The sequence below is a fragment of the Sprattus sprattus genome (genome assembly GCF_963457725.1).
Source record: "Sprattus sprattus genome assembly, chromosome: 2".
Lineage (NCBI taxonomy): Eukaryota > Metazoa > Chordata > Actinopteri > Clupeiformes > Clupeidae > Sprattus > Sprattus sprattus.
The window spans coordinates 62,813,005-62,829,198 of record NC_137921.1 but is presented as its reverse complement, the minus strand read 5'-3'; the positions used below and the strand labels follow the sequence as shown (position 1 = coordinate 62,829,198).

The window sequence follows — 16,194 nt, the reverse complement described above, 5'->3', positions numbered from 1 at the left end:
GCTCGTAGTAATGGAATGGCAGAGAACAGCTTTTTGAATATCATTACACATTACTCTCAGTTTATATCATTACACATTACTATCAGTTTATATCATTACACTTTACAGTCAGTTTATATCATTACACATTATCAGTTTATATCATTACACTTTACAGTCAGTTTATATCATTACACTTTACAGTCAGTTTATATCATTAAACATTACTCTCAGTTTATATCATTACACATTACTCTCAGTTAATATCTGATTGCTTTAATATCATTACACATTTCTCTCAGTTTATATCATTACAGTTTACAGTCAGTTATATCATTACACATTACCATCAGTTTATATCATTACACTTTACAGTCAGTTTATATCATTACACATTACTATCAGTTTATATCATTACACATTACTCTCAGTTTATATCATTACACATTACTATCAGTGAATATCTGATTGTTTTAATATCATTACACTTTACAGTCAGTTTATTTCATTAAACATTACTCTCAGTTTATATCATTACACATTACTCTCAGTGAATATCTGATTGCTTTAATATCATTACACTTTACAGTCAGTTTATATCATTACACATTACTATCAGTTTATATCATTACACATTACTCTCAGTTTATATCATTAAACATTACTCTCAGTTTATATCATTACACATTACTATCAGTTTATATCATTACACTTTACAGTCAGTTTATATCATTACACATTACTCTCAGTTTATATCATTACACATTACTCTCAGTTAATATCTGATTGCTTTAATATCATTACACATTTCTCTCAGTTTATATCATTACAGTTTACAGTCAGTTATATCATTACACATTACTATCAGTTTATATCATTACACTTTACAGTCAGTTTATATCATTACACATTACTATCAGTTTATATCATTACACATTACTCTCAGTTTATATCATTAGACATTACTCTCAGTTTATATCATTACACATTACTCTTAGTTTATATCATTACACATTACTCTCAGTTTATATCATTACACATTACTATCAGTGAATATCTGATTGCTTTAATATCATTACACTTTACTGTCAGTTTATTTCATTAAACATTACTCTCAGTTTATATCATTACACATTACTCTCAGTGAATATCTGATTGCTTTAATATCATTACACTTTACAGTCAGTTTATATCATTACACATTACTATCAGTTTATATCATTACACATTACTCTCAGTTTATATCATTAAACATTACTCTCAGTTTATATCATTACACATTACTATCAGTTTATATCATTACACTTTACAGTCAGTTTATATCATTAAACATTACTCTCAGTTTATATCATTACACATTACTATCAGTTTATATCATTACACTTTACAGTCAGTTTATATCATTACACATTACTATCAGTTTATATCATTACACTTTACAGTCAGTTTATATCATTACACATTACTCTCAGTTTTTATAATTACACATTACTCTCAGTTAATATCTGATTGCTTTAATATCATTACACATTACTGTTAGTTCATATCACATTACTCTCAGTTTCTATCTGCATGTGTACAGTACAGATGGGCTAACTTATCCTGACCTTAGTTTCTATTGATTCAAACTACATTTGGATAATTCCAAGTTCTGCACTCCGAGATGCACTTAAAAATGCCTTCCTTGTTTTTATGTTTTAATTATGTATTGGTCTATAAGCATGTATCTGACTTATTTGAAATAATGATTTAGGTTTTAGATCTTACCCAAACTCCGATACCTCAAACTAAGCTAAATGACTTCCATGCACAAATCGTCATCCCATGATGTAACACAGTGAGACCCATCTCCCGGAGGCCCCTGATGAATGTCAACACTCTGCATGTTGAGGAGTTGCAGTTTTAAAGTAGGGCAACATCTGATATCAATCTAGATAGTGACTTGGCCAATTTGGCCACTTTCCACTTTATCACCGACTTAGTCCCTGATGAACAAAGCTGTGTGCCCTGGCAGAGACAATCGTTGAATAAGCATTTCACAACAACAGGGCTTGATTAGGGAGGACTCATTCATCTGTGTTTGTGTCAAGGTTAGAAAAGAACAATATTAGAAAACTGCCTCTCTCTCTCTTTCTCTCTCTTTCTCTTTCCCTCTCTTCCCCCCAAAAGGGGGACAGCTCACTCTCTGGCTCCCATGTTCACAGCTGTGTAGAATTATGTTGGGAACACAGTCATGCTGTGGTTTTGTTTGCCAGATGGGATGACACAGAACACATTTGATTTTGGACCTTCAGCCAGGTACTGCCCATGAGAAAGCCTGGACTGTTCTAGAACGCTAATACTGAGGGACATGTTAGTAAATACTGTCTGAGGAAGTTAAGGAAATAAGGGTGTGTTGTAGAACCGGCGAATGAAAGAGAGAACACTCTGCAATATAGAACCACTGTGTTGCCCGTGGCTACGCAGTCCCTGGTACTGGTAGGAGAAAGTGGGAGTAAGTGAAGACTTGAGGACTTATTCCCTTGTATCCTGCTGTTTTATGGCAGTGTGACAGTATAAAGAGAAGGAAAAATATACCAACCCAAAGGTAATCAATTACCTTTTCTTAGTTGGAGAGCACTGGTATAAATATTGATGATGTGGAGTTTGTGAGTAAACTTTTTATATCTCACCTCTACTTCAACAGGCTGGGCTTTTGGGCCAATGTGTTGTCATCTCTCAGTCTTCCAGATTCTTTCTGTTGTGGACAGACTGAGAGAAAGTGTGTGTGTGTGTGTGTGTGTGTCTCTGTGTGTGTGCATGTGCGTGTGTCTGTCTTTGTGTGTGTGTGTGTGTGTGTGTGTGTGTGTGTGTGTGTGTGTGTGTGTGTGTGTGTGTGTGTGTGTGTGTGTGTGTGTGTGTGTGTGTGTGTGTGTGTGTGTGTGTGTGTGTGTGTGTGTGTGTGTGTGTGTGTGTGTGTGTGTGTGTGTGCGTGTGTGTGTGTGTGTGTGTGTGACAGAACTGCTGTTCGTAGTGGTACCATGCTGCATAGGAGTTCTGCTGGAACTCTAAAATAACCCCAGTATCGGTATGAATGAGTCAACACCCAGGTGTCTGGATCAAGAATAATTTTCCGTAGGAGTAATCCTTAATGTTTAATTTAGCTATTGCTGATGAAATTCTTGCTTAAATATGCCATGGTAATTGGTTTATTAATTTCTCTTCTTACCCAAAATGAAACATTTATGGAATTGCTCTCACAAATCAATTATTTTTTTCGCTGACTTAGAACCGGGGGTCTGTTTCATTGCCCAAGTCAGCACAGGCCCGAGCTCACTTTGATTAAGTAAGACCACATTATGTACGCTGTCATAAATCACATAATTCACGTGCGCAACCGCATATATCCGCTGCTTAGTTTACATTTACGTTTAAGAGAGAGCCTTGTCATTTCTTACCACAGCTGACTGTTGTTGGAACTTCTTTGCAGGCCAAAGCTGGATTATTTGTCAAGGAAGTACCGTCGGTCCCTGTAGCATTACAGTGCTTTGAAGGCTCATGAGCTCACCCACACCCACTGACTAAATCATAGGAAAGCACTCTTGACGTGAAACAGGCCGACTTAACCAATGAAATATGTTTAACCACCTTTTTTTAGTCTTGCGTCTGACTCAGGCAAGAGGAAAAGGATCGAAACCTTTTCCATGAAAAATTCATTGATAATGAAGAGATAACATAGTCCTCTAGAAGGCTAGGCATGTTTGACTGTTTGGCAAATCTACTGTGGCTCTCTGCTCCTTTTTCCTAAGGTACGGCATCGCTCCTGGGAGGAGGGCCTGCACCTAATTGCATTGGTGACTGACAGTGTTGTGGGCCAGTAATTTGATTTATATTGAGTTATACAAGGAATTGTTTAGAGCCTAATAAAAGATGCAGAGGCTCGCTTTGGTGAGCACCGCATTCGTTGTGGTCCTGTATTTTCTTTTAACATTTTGCCCTTTTGTGGTGCTCTGTGAGGGGAGGATGAGAAATAGAGCCGTGGTCTCATTTTCTACATCTCACCTCCTCTTTTCCCCCTTCCGGAGCCTCCTGAGCCTCCTGGGCTACTGAGATTGTAATCCACATAGGCTGACAGTTTATCGCAAAACAAATTCAATTTACACCTAACCAGCCCAGAAGAACCTAAATCATAGACACACACGCTGATGAATTCCTACATGTGAATTAACACGAAAGCACCCAAATCCTCTCTCTAATGAGGGCCCATGGGTGTCCATTTTGTCTCCTTGAGAGGGAAGGCTCGGGCGCGCGCCGCGGTGAAGATGGAAGGTTGTTTTTTTCCGGCAGGTTCTTTTCCAAAATGAAGTGGCAGATCTGCTCTGACAACAGAGAGCCACACACTCACACACACACACACACACATACACTCAGACACACACAGACACACACACACTCATACTCACTCACACACACAACCACACACACACACACACACACACACAGTTCATCTGAGCTCCCGTTTAGCATGCAGCACTGGAGCTACTTCATGCTTTAGCACTCGGCTGATGATGTACCTCACATGTCACACTTGAGGAATTTATAGACACAGTTCATCACGCCGTGTCCAATAGGACTGCAGGATTATTTTCTTCCTTTGCCGAGTGCCTGCCTGCTTCTAGCACCAGGCTGCACGCGGCTTATAAATCATACAACCCTATCGCACTGATAAATCAGTAACACTTCTAACCCTTTATAAGGGCCATATAAATGCCCTTAGCTTTGGTATAAGTATATTACAGTATGACTGTAACATCTTTACATATAGAATTCGTTCATGAGACCCTGGTCGATTTGGTTTATGCCTTCAGTGAAGAAAACACTGTTTGAATGAGTGCTTGCTATACCATGAAACTTTTTAGATGTCTCCATTTGAGTTATTTGTGTTATAAATTCAGCTTTCGTTTATAATGTATTTGCCCTTGAGTGAATGAGAATGGGTTTGTAGTACCCCCCGTGAGAACGGAAGAAAGGCCTTCACAGCATGCCATTGCTTATATCAGTGCCAAGTGGGCAATTGGTGGTGTTTGCACAAATCAAAAGACATAACGTTTACTATGCTGCAGCTCCAATCGATACCTGAACCTTTTAGTCAGCTTTCTAGTATTTTGGCAATTTGTACTAAATGGTGAACCCTAACCCCAAAAGTGAATGTAATCAAAACCTCACTTTCTCCTTTAAGTTGTAATCCAAAGTTCGGGAGTGCATGGGGGACAACTGACAGATGTCACTCACCTCACTGCTCTAGGAGCTTTAAACTGGTCATGGCTATCTTGCTACGCTACACATTCCAGCTCAGCATCCCACCTCCTTCCCATCACTCCTCCTTAGTCACTTGTCACTTTTAAGCTTACACTACCCAGGCCTTTCCCAAAGGCCTTTCCCCGGACATTGCATACGCTATCTCCATTAGGCACTTCAGGACCATGGTCAGCTACCAAGACAAATGCACATACAGTATAAGCGTGCAAACTCAATCATCCAGATGGGTGAACTATATGCTGAGTGTGCACGTGTTGTTCCATACTTCCTTTATGAAAATGTCTTTGCACATGTTCTGGCCCGCAGTTCCGCCTTCAGATCCAGTTGGCTATTGGCTTGCAAGTAACAGTTGTAATGATAATTGATGGCCCCCAATCGGAATGTGTTTAGATGGATCTATACAGACCTTTGGCCGACAGCCCTCCACGCTAGTCACTGCGCAGTCCTGAATGGTGCAGAGGGATTCTATTGATGTCCCACTGATCGTTCTCATTGTGTTAAAGCAGCCATCCTGGCCTCCATCAATTAAAGGACAGGGTTTCTCGGAGCCTCCCCATCGATTGCTAATTCATTCCGGCTGCTCTGTCCCCGCTGAGTGGAATCAGCAGGCTGTGTTCTCGTGGCTGGCTGGCTGTGCTGTGAAAGGCAGGTGGTAAGGCTCCGATAATGATCAAATCATTCAATGGGAAAATGTGGGCTTTGAGAGGACCCAGAAAAGGAGAGCCAAGGGGTCAGGACCAATAAAAGGGTTCTTTTTGTTCAACTGCACAGCTTCATCTGACCATTCCAGGTCCTGTCCTCTAATGCTCCGTCTCTTTTTTTTCTTATTGCAAAGCTTTCAAGTTCTTCAAATGATTACTCATTGTAGTATAGACACTGATGTTTGAGAAGATGTGCGTTTGTATGTGTATGGGGTTAAATGGTAACTCTGTTCAGAGGCTTAGCTCTTTACAGGTTTATGTCATGGGTTTCTGTCAGGGTGTCTGTGCTGGACGTTTAGTTCGGGTTCTTGGGTGAGTTGGTCTTCTCCTCCAGGCTTTCAGCTCCGGGTTGGATTAGAATATTGAAAATGGAGATTTGGGATTTTTTCGTAGCTCCGTTTTAAAGGTCTCTAGATAAATTCAGTTTTTTTTGTGGCTCAGTCCAGTTTCCTGTGGCAATCGGTTCTCCGGAATGAATGACAAACTTGTGGTAAAACCCTGTATATCTGGAGGCAATATTGGAGCAAGCTGAGAAAAGCCATGGTTTTCTATGAATATGAAGTTTGAATATCATTTTTTTTCCCCTCCCTGTGGCAGTTCAACTTAGTTGGACACAGTACACAGAACACACAGTCCCCTCCAAACGTCCCGCTCTCACAAATGGCACACGTAATGCTTTCCCCTGGTTGACATTTCATGAATTAAGAAGCATATTTGTCGCTGGCTCCAGGGGACTGTAAAGAGAGCTCGACGAGGGGCGTGATAGGCTGACGAGGATTAAGGCACTCTTGAATGATCCGCGCTGGATCAGGGGATTTTTTTTTTTCTTACTCCACTGGGAAAGTGAGGGAGTGAGGGAGAAGAAGGAAGAGGATTTTGAAATGATTCCCTTGAGAGCTGCCACTCAGACAGGTGTCACCCACCCTCCACCCAACATGCACACAGCCCAGGATCACACCACCCACGGCAGCATGCATGCAGTGTTCAGAAGGCTTCGAAGGCTTGAAGGATACCATTTTAGTCAAAATCACACACCATGCAGGCATCAACACACTATCATGCATACCCCCTCACACACACACACACACACACACAGAGACACACACACACACACACACACACACACAAATCTGTTAAATCCCAATAACATGACTGAGAACAGACTGTAAATAATGTTTTTCTTCTAAAGACTGAAAGAAAACACACTCTTATTTTTATTTACAACAGGATTAGTCAGATGCTCTCTACATTCACCTTTCGTGGATGCTTCACAAAGGCACATCAGATTGATAATATACAGGAAGCACTTTTGTGTTAGACGTTCCTTTGTGTGCCATGATTGTTAGCCGGTAGCTATTCTCTATGGTATCTCTGGTCACGTCCTTTTTTAATGAATGATAATTGCCTGGTAAGGATAACACAAATAATTACACCATGGAAAGAAAGGCTAGACAAAATTAAATAGTGATGAGTTTTTTTTTTACATTTTCCATTTCCGTTGTGCAGGCTGTGTTTCAGAAGCACATCCCAATAATCTCCAGTTTTCCCCCCTCTCTCCTTCTTTACTGCCACGATGTTCTTATAATTGGATTTCCCTCTTTGGCCAAGCCATCCACATGACAGGAGTTATTGATTTCTGACTGGATTGTATTTCACATGTCAAAATGTGAGCTCAGACTACAGTGAAAATGAAAATGGAGAAAATGCTGATTTATGAATACTATGTTGTTCATCTTAGGGTAGTCTGCTTGGTCTTGCACATCTCTTGTATTCTATAAATAAGTGTCAGTAGACAGGGTATTGAGATTCCATTGGCTAGATATGGCTGAGTGGATCAAATGGGGTTTTGAGGAAAAATAACATTCATGGATGCATCTGTGTCTTTACAGCTAAAAATCCCGCCCTCTTCTGCTGAGGAAATGAACAATCAGATTGCAACACTATTACACTCAGCCCTGAAGTATTCTGTGCTGTATATACATATGCCCTACAAAATATGTAATTCCAAAATCTCTAAATCTATTCATTTTTCAGCAATAACGTAACATTTGAAAGCGTATGACATTTCTTCGCTGTGGCATTCTGTAGCTCTACGTGACACCATTTCTCAGACATGTCTTCATCAGCAAGTCACTACTCCATACCTCACATTGCATTTTCTGTTCTGCAAAAGTTCACACACCGTACGCCGTAGTGATTAATGCAGCGTATTATGCTACCGAGCCCCTTGGTCCCACTGCATCACACTTTAATCTGCCCCATGCAGAGAGCCTGTACCTGGGTATGTATCAGAATCAGAATCAGAATCAGAATCATGTTTATTGGCCAAGTACATTTTCATATACAAGGAATTTGTTGTGGTGTTTAGATACTCTCAATGTACTTTAACTGAAAATGTGCAATATATCACAACAGTATAGGATCAAATAAATAAATATAATGTAATATAAATATAATAATAAATATAATACATTTTCAAGTGTTCATTAAGGTGACTACAAGGGGAAAAAAACTGTTCCTGTGTCTGGTGGTTTTGGTGTGCAGGGATCTGTAGCGCCTGCCAGAGGGGAGGAGCTGAAACAGATTATGTCCAGGGTGTGAGGGTATGGGTGTGCATCAGTGAATGGAGCCATACTTGTGTGCTATCTGAGGCTATGGAAGTGAATAAAGCCATACTTGTGTGCTACCTGAGGCTATGGAAGTGAATGAAGCCATACTTGTGTGCTATCTGAGGCTATGGAAGTGAATGGAGCCATACTTGTGTGCTATCTGAGGCTATGGAAGTGAATGAAGCCATACTTGTGTGCTATCTGAGGCTATGGAAGTGAATGAAGCCATACTTGTGTGCTATCTGAGGCTATGGAAGTGAATGAAGCCATACTTGTGTGCTATCTGAGGCTATGGAAGTGAATGGAGCCATACTTGTGTGCTATCTGAGGCTATGGAAGTGAATGGAGCCATACTTGTGTGCTATCTGAGGCTATGGAAGTGAATGAAGCCATACTTGTGTGCTATCTGAGGCTATGGAAGTGAATGGAGCCATACTTGTGTGCTATCTGAGGCTATGGAAGTGAATGGAGCCATACTTGTTTGCTATCTGAGGCTATGGAAGTGAATGAAGCCATACTTGTGTGCTATCTGAGGCTATGGAAGTGAATGGAGCCATACTTGTGTGCTATCTGAGGCTATGGAGGTGCACGACTGAGAATCTCATGCTGTAATTGAAATGGCTCTCAAACAGCATGGTGCTACCGACAGAGTCAACAGTTGGAGATCTCAGAGCTTACAAGTACTCATGGAAATACCTGTGCCTTAAAGACACCCAGTGCAACTTTATAGGCTTGAGACTCGAAAAATAAACATTCAATTTCTAGTCTTTTTTACACGTAGTAAGTTTCAATTGCTCGATACCATTACATATCCACATTCAAGGAGCAAAGATGAGACGTTGTTGTGTGGTGAGAACTGATAGAAAGTCGTAAACAACAACACTCGCCGGTAGAGAGAGGCCATTTTTCCATTGACTGGAATCCTGCTTTATTTATTGGTGGCACCAATAAATAAAGGGCTACGCTCTTGCGGCTAGTTTGAGCGCTCTTTTTAACGCCCAAAGTATCAAATAATGATGCAAATGTGCTAATGTGGTGAAGTAAATGTCAATATCATAAAGATTGTCATATCCAGAATATTTCCATTTTGATGCCATAATGTTGCCTGGGTGCCTTTAACTGTGCAGGCATTTTTCCTGTAATGCTTTTTTTAGAGGCAACAAAGTTTCAAGTTTAGGGCTGAAAAAACAAATGCTTAGGGTGGCTTTAGAGATATGTGCTACTTAATGTAAATGCAAATTCTATCTAAAAATTCAGACATGCTCTGAATATTATTAATTACCTTCCTGTGCTTTGCACCAATTGTATAGATTCACTCAAAAATGTGCTTCTATATTTCTCAAGGCAGCAAGGGAAATAGACAGAAGTTATGTGGATGGATGGATGGATGGATGGATGGATGGATGGATGGATGGATGGATGGATGGATGGATGGATGGATTGATTGATTGATTGATTGATTGATTGATTGATGGATGGATGGATGGATGGATGGATGGATGGATGGATGGATGGATGGATGGATGGATGGATGGATGGATGGATGGATGGATGGATGGATGGACAAAATATAAATGGATAAATAAAGCCTGAGCTGAGGAATGCTGGGTGATATGAACAATTGACTGAGCCCCTCTAGTGGCAGTGTCCTGCAAATCTAAAACAACAGGAGGCATCACATACCAGATACCTGCTGTGTGTGTGTGTGTGTGTGTGTGTGTGTGTGTGTGTGTGTGTGTGTGTGTGTGTGTGTGTGTGTGTGTGTGTGTGTCTCTGTTTCTGTATGTTTGTGTGTGTGTGCATGTGTGCCCGTGTGTGTGCATGTGCGCGCGTGTGTGTATGTCACAGAGAGAAAGAGTGAGATGAAGGAAGGAGTGATATCCTTTCCTTCCCCACATGTTTCGGGACAGGACAACATATCCTGTGTCCTGATCGTTCTCTAAAGGGCAAGCTGGCTATCCACTAACCTGCACATCGAGCTGTGGTTTACTTCCCAGAATCCTTCATTGAAGCCCTATATAACACCCCCTCCCCTTTAACTCCCCCACAGAAGTGTATTAGCTCTCCCTGTATCGCTCAAGTTGACATTGTGTTGTAGGGAGGTCAGTGGCCAAGATGCGTCGCTGCTTTCTTGAAGGGTGGGGGGATTGGAGGAGGCTAATTTAATGACACTTGGCCTGTTGTTCCACAGACACACACACACACACACAGACACACACACACACACACACACACACAAACACACACACAGGAAAAGATAAGACGAGATACAGTGACACAGATAGCAATACATACAAGCACACAGCCACCAGGAGATAAGGAGTACCACACACATAATGCACTGCACACATACAAACGGATTGATAGAGACACACACACACACCACCATCACACACGCTTGTCACTGAGTCTGTGAGGTGGGGGATCGTGAGTCAGATTAGCCGTAGACTGGCAGTCTCCTAGGGCCTGTCCCCAGACTAGTCCCTCCGTCCAGAGGCAGACTGTGTGAAGGCTGAGTTAGGCTCCGGTGTGTTCTTTCTGCCTTACACACACTGTGGGTTCAGTAGTTCAGCACAAGCCTTCTCTTTATCAACTCCACATTATACTGGACAGAGGTTGATCAAATCAGCTGGCTTGCCATTTGTAGTCTATCTCCATACCTACAGGTGAGATCCATTCTATTGCAGATAGATAGGTATTAGAAATGCATAATCAACACGTTTTGAGATCAATCTGGCCTAACTCTGGGGTAGTGGCTTTTAAAGCTGTAGAAACTCCAGTATTGTTTTTATTTGTATTTGTCTTATTTCTCCTATTTCGCACACACCTCATTGTTGGGTACCTTTTCCCGTCAGCATACACAGCAATAAATAACGCTTCAGTGTTGAATGGTAATGTATTTCAGGGTTTTAAGGCCACGCTCTATATGTTGCAGCGGGACTGATTTCCATCACTTAAAAGCTTCCAGTGTTATTGGCCGAGATTAGATTTACTGTGAGATAAAACAGCTGCTCCTCGTGCTCGTTTCACTGGGCCACTTGGGCGGGAGGCCTGAGGCGCACACCAGCGTAAATCAGCCCACATCCGTACGGCCTGTGGAGGCTGGCACACAGAGATGGTGAAGGCTAAGAGGAGGTGCAGGAGATCAGTCTTGTGCTGTCTTCCGTTCAGTGCATGTGTGCTCTCTTCAAGGGATTTGGTGACGGATTTGGTGACGGATTTAGTGACGATTTACTGAAAGATCTTTCCTTCTGGGCCTGGGGGGATTTTTAGTGTAGATTTTTAGACCATTTGTTGACATTCCGGGAATGTCTCAGAGAATCTGAGGATGTTTTTCTCGGACAACTCAGAATTTGTGTTATGGCCAGAGCTTCAGCATCCATTAATCTCCCGCCTCCCATGGAGCGAGGTATTTCCTCTTCGAAGAACAGAAAAGGGTTTGCCAATCAATTTGACACAGGTGGAAAAGATTAGATTCATATGGCAAAAAATCTTGTGTGTCAAAAACTCCCACCCCACCTGCAGCAGACCTAAGAAGTTTTATACATTTATTCGAATAGGTAATTTATATAATTTATTAAATCAGAGTCGCTGGAATGAGGAGCACCATTTCATACTAAGCTATTTTAGACTCAACATCAAATGGAAACACCTTTAATCTCCTTTCCACATAGATGCGATAAAGTCCACTGTTGTGGCAATGATGAGATGTTGCTTCTAGAAGGTTCCTCTGGAGTCTTGGCAGTTGTATTTATAATACGTGTTGTCATGCTCCTGTCTCAGGAACTCACAGCTGGTGACTGGAAGGTGTTGGTGCCAATGGATGGGTGTGGCTGTGTGTGAGTGTGTGTGTGTGTGTGTGTGTGTGTGTGTGTGTGTGTGCGTGTGTGTGCGCGTGCATGTGTGTGCATGTGTGTGAGATTCATTTGACAGCTCATCTCTCTTACTCTGTCTCTCTCTCCTCTGTTCACCTGCAGGTTCGACTACCAGGAGCTGCTTCATAATTCTAGTTTCTGCCTGGTCCCTCGAGGTCGGCGCCTGGGCTCCTTTCGGTTCCTTGAGGCCCTGCAGGTGTGTGTGTTTTTTTTTTATTCTCCTCCAAACAAAGTCCCTCCAAGGCTCCCATCCCATCCCCATGCCCCCACCCCCACCCCTTCCACTTGAGTGGTTCCCTGTGGTCGTTCATGTCGTCAGCAGGCGAGGTTACGGCGAGATGTTTTTCGCAAACCCTCTGGGTTGAGAGCACTGGTGTTTGGCTTATTGGTATTGACAAGCTGTCATCTTTTCAAAAACAACCCAAGAAGCCCTTCTGTAAAGAAGATACAGATTCAGACTATTTTTATCTCCCTCGCTCCATACCACCCACTTTCATTAGCACCTAGTCTCTCTCTCTCTCCCTCCCCTCACTTAGTTTCTTTTTATCTCTTGCCTTTTTCTTACTCTCCCTGTCCCCTCATCATCGTCTTTTTTCATTGTTTTTGTATTGATATTTTTTTTTGCTGTCTTCTCTTTTTCCTTCCCTCTGTATATCTATTAGGGGTGGGTATCGCCAACCACCTCGCGATACGATACGCATCCCGATACAGGGGTCATATACGATACGTATCCCGATATTTTAGCCTTATAACAAAAAAAAATTGCCTGTAACTCCTTGACAGTACATCATAACATATTTCTCACCTCATGTGGATTCTACAGAAACTCTGCTTTCAAATTATACCATCAACTGGATGATGGGCAAAGTATGCAGGCAGGCACATGAACCAAGTAGACGCTGTACAAAGAAACAGACAAAAAAAAAAACGTGAAGTATCGATACGTGAAGTATCGATACTGACGCCTCCGTATCGATACACGCATCGTAAAGAGGCCCGCGACGATGTATCCCCGTATCGATATTTTGAACACACCCCTAATATCTATCCATCTCTTTCTCTCCTCCTCTCTTAGTCATGTCCCTTTTTCTCTTTATCTGTACCCTCCCTCCATCTTTCTCTCTCTTCCTGTCCCTTTCCCTGGCTGCCCCTATCTCTCTTTTTTTCTTTTCTCAGACAGTTAAATGGTGTTCATTAAGCCGGTTTAAGTAATCTAGACGGAGGCTTTATTGAAACACCTCTAAATGCCTCATAAACCCTCTGCAATGTCTGTGTCCCATTACTAAGGTAAAGCTTTTCATTAGGGGACATGGTTTATGGTTGCATGCACCCACAAAGTGGTCCGGCTAAATTGAGCGAGGCCAGCCCATGTTGACCGCAGAACATCCAAGCGAAGCACAGCCGCTTTTTTATGTGATTTGTTTATGTCACAGGTTAACCTTTGAAAAAAAGACTTACAAGCACACTTCAGTTTATTAAAGTGTGCCAGGAAAAATAACAAGTCCGTAATAATGTATGGTCAAGTTGTGATTATTGCAAAATAAACCCAGTGAAGTACCCTCAGGATCCTACCGCAAAGTGGAAACATTTTCAGTGAACGGAAAGGCTTGGTCATCATTTCAAAGATTATTGTCATGACAACAAACACAAAAAAACAGCATCTTAAATCACTAACGATGCTGGACCTGTCTCCAGTGATTTCACTTGTATTCAGCACCCGGATTTCTGAGGGCCCCACCTCTGAGGGGAGAACATCAAAGGGCCGCTAGGTGTGACACAGATTGAACAGCAGCACCGGCACTCACACTCAATTTATCATCACCGCTCCCCATAATAAGGAGGGCAGCCATGCAGATGGTTGGGTGTTGGAGGAGGGAGGAGAGGAGAGGAGAGGAGAGGAAAGAAGACAAGAGGGAGGGGAAGTGTCTCTGACTCAGCACGTCTGCCTGCTTGCAGTCTTGTTTTCAGTTTTTATTGTTTTTCTGTCTATCTAGAAGGGGAGGGACAACAAAGTTTCTCAATGTTGCTTTCTGTGCTTTTAGGTTTCAAATGTCTGTGTACTTCTGAGGGAGTTCATAGTTCCTTCCTCAAGCACTGGGTGATAGCATACGTCTTACAGTAACAGCACTGAGTGCCATGTTCAATTCTAACTGACAATTCAAACTGAATTCTGAACAAGGTTTCAGCTAAGCAAAGCGTAACTCTAACCTTCCACGAACCTCAGCTCTAGTCCTAAACGTAAGTAGAACCAAATATTTATGTTTCTCAGTGTCATTCAGGTTCTCCTTTAACTCTCAGAATGTGCCTGTTCAGTTAAGATGTTGACTGCTTGCACTGCAGGGCTCTGACACTGTTAGCAAGGATCCTGATAGAAGCCAATCAAGGCAAAAAGCTGTTGAAGGTGCCAGCTTTTAAGTGTTTTTCTCCAGTGGTTACAAGCAGTACCCTGAGATGTTCCCATTTTTAATGATGTCAACAAAAGCATCACTACTCTCTACTCCTCTCTTAAGATATGGGCTATGCTTTTTCATACTGCAGGAACAGAAGTTCGACAGCTAGTGTTTTGACTTTCCAGTGAGCTACTTGAGCTTTGCTACTCCAGGTCTGTGCAGTTCTCCATTCTAAAGAGAGCAGGGAGGATTTAGAGGGGCTAGAGATTGAAGCTCTGACTCAAACGCAATTGCTGCCTTCTTAAATCTGAAATCAGTGTCAGCTTTTAATGATCCTAGGAGTACAGCGTGAGGTTTTTAGACTGGACAAAACTGGACCAACCAGTTATTTTCGTGGCTGTGCATGCTTGAGCTGATTCATGCACTTTAGATCTACAGAATCACATAGCATCACTCCCCCGCATAGAGGAAGATGGAGATGCAGCTTAAAGTCTGATACCAGTAATTACCGCAGCATGGCACGAATGTTGCCTTTTTAGTGTGCTGTGTCTGTTGCTGTTGAGTTGAGTCGTGTAGAGCATAATGCACATTTTATCTCAGACAAATGACTAGTGCACTAAGTCTGATCTTTTGTAATCATTACATTTACTTTCTACAGGCCCCTTGTAAGCCCCCTTACAAGCACTTTCAGGTCCATTTCAATTCCACAAAGAAAGAGTGTTTTTTTGAAGCACACCAGCGCTTCGGGTAGTTTGCCTTTGCATGTGGAGTCTTCTTTGTGAGCGTTAAAACCTTGTCACTTGATGCAGGCTCATCATCTGGGGGTAATGAAAGTGGAAGTACTTTTTTTTTTGTTTCTGGTGTTTTCTTTCATGCAAAGCCAAATGGGCTTTAGATGAATCACAAGTATGACTCCATTTTGTAGCTGGTTGGAGAGAACAATGGTGCTTTTGACACAGTGCTTTAATGCACCAGTGTATGGATTTCTCTTATTACCCATGTGGGTTCCATCCGTAACCTGACGGATATGACACCATTATATCCATAATGCCTTTTAGAATTTTACATTAAAGGCTGATGTAACTGGATGTTACTGACATAGGTTTGGATGACAGGTGCTTTGGTCACGCTTGGAACGCATTCTATAAGTCTACAGACCTGTTTGTATTATCTATAAGGTCCAATCCGGTACAGTAGGTGTAAATACTGTAGATTCTGGTGAGGTGGAATATACAGTGCCTGACAAAAGTCTTGTCACCTATACAAGTTGTAGGCACAACAGATGATAACTTGACTTGTAGTTGATCAATTGGAATCAGAAATGGCTCGTATGAAAGGCAAA

General features: G+C 41.8%; 1 protein-coding gene across 1 annotated transcript in view; it reads left to right on the top strand.

The window, feature by feature from the left end:
- Positions 1-16,194, top strand: part of LOC308382999 (exostosin-1) — a gene marked incomplete at both ends in the record, with an annotated part of 229,400 nt that overhangs the window by 165,562 nt on the left and 47,644 nt on the right. The window contains one exon of the mRNA XM_080860560.1: positions 12,565-12,658. Within this exon, the coding sequence (XP_080716686.1) occupies positions 12,565-12,658 (94 nt within the window). The remainder of the gene's footprint in view (positions 1-12,564; positions 12,659-16,194) is intronic.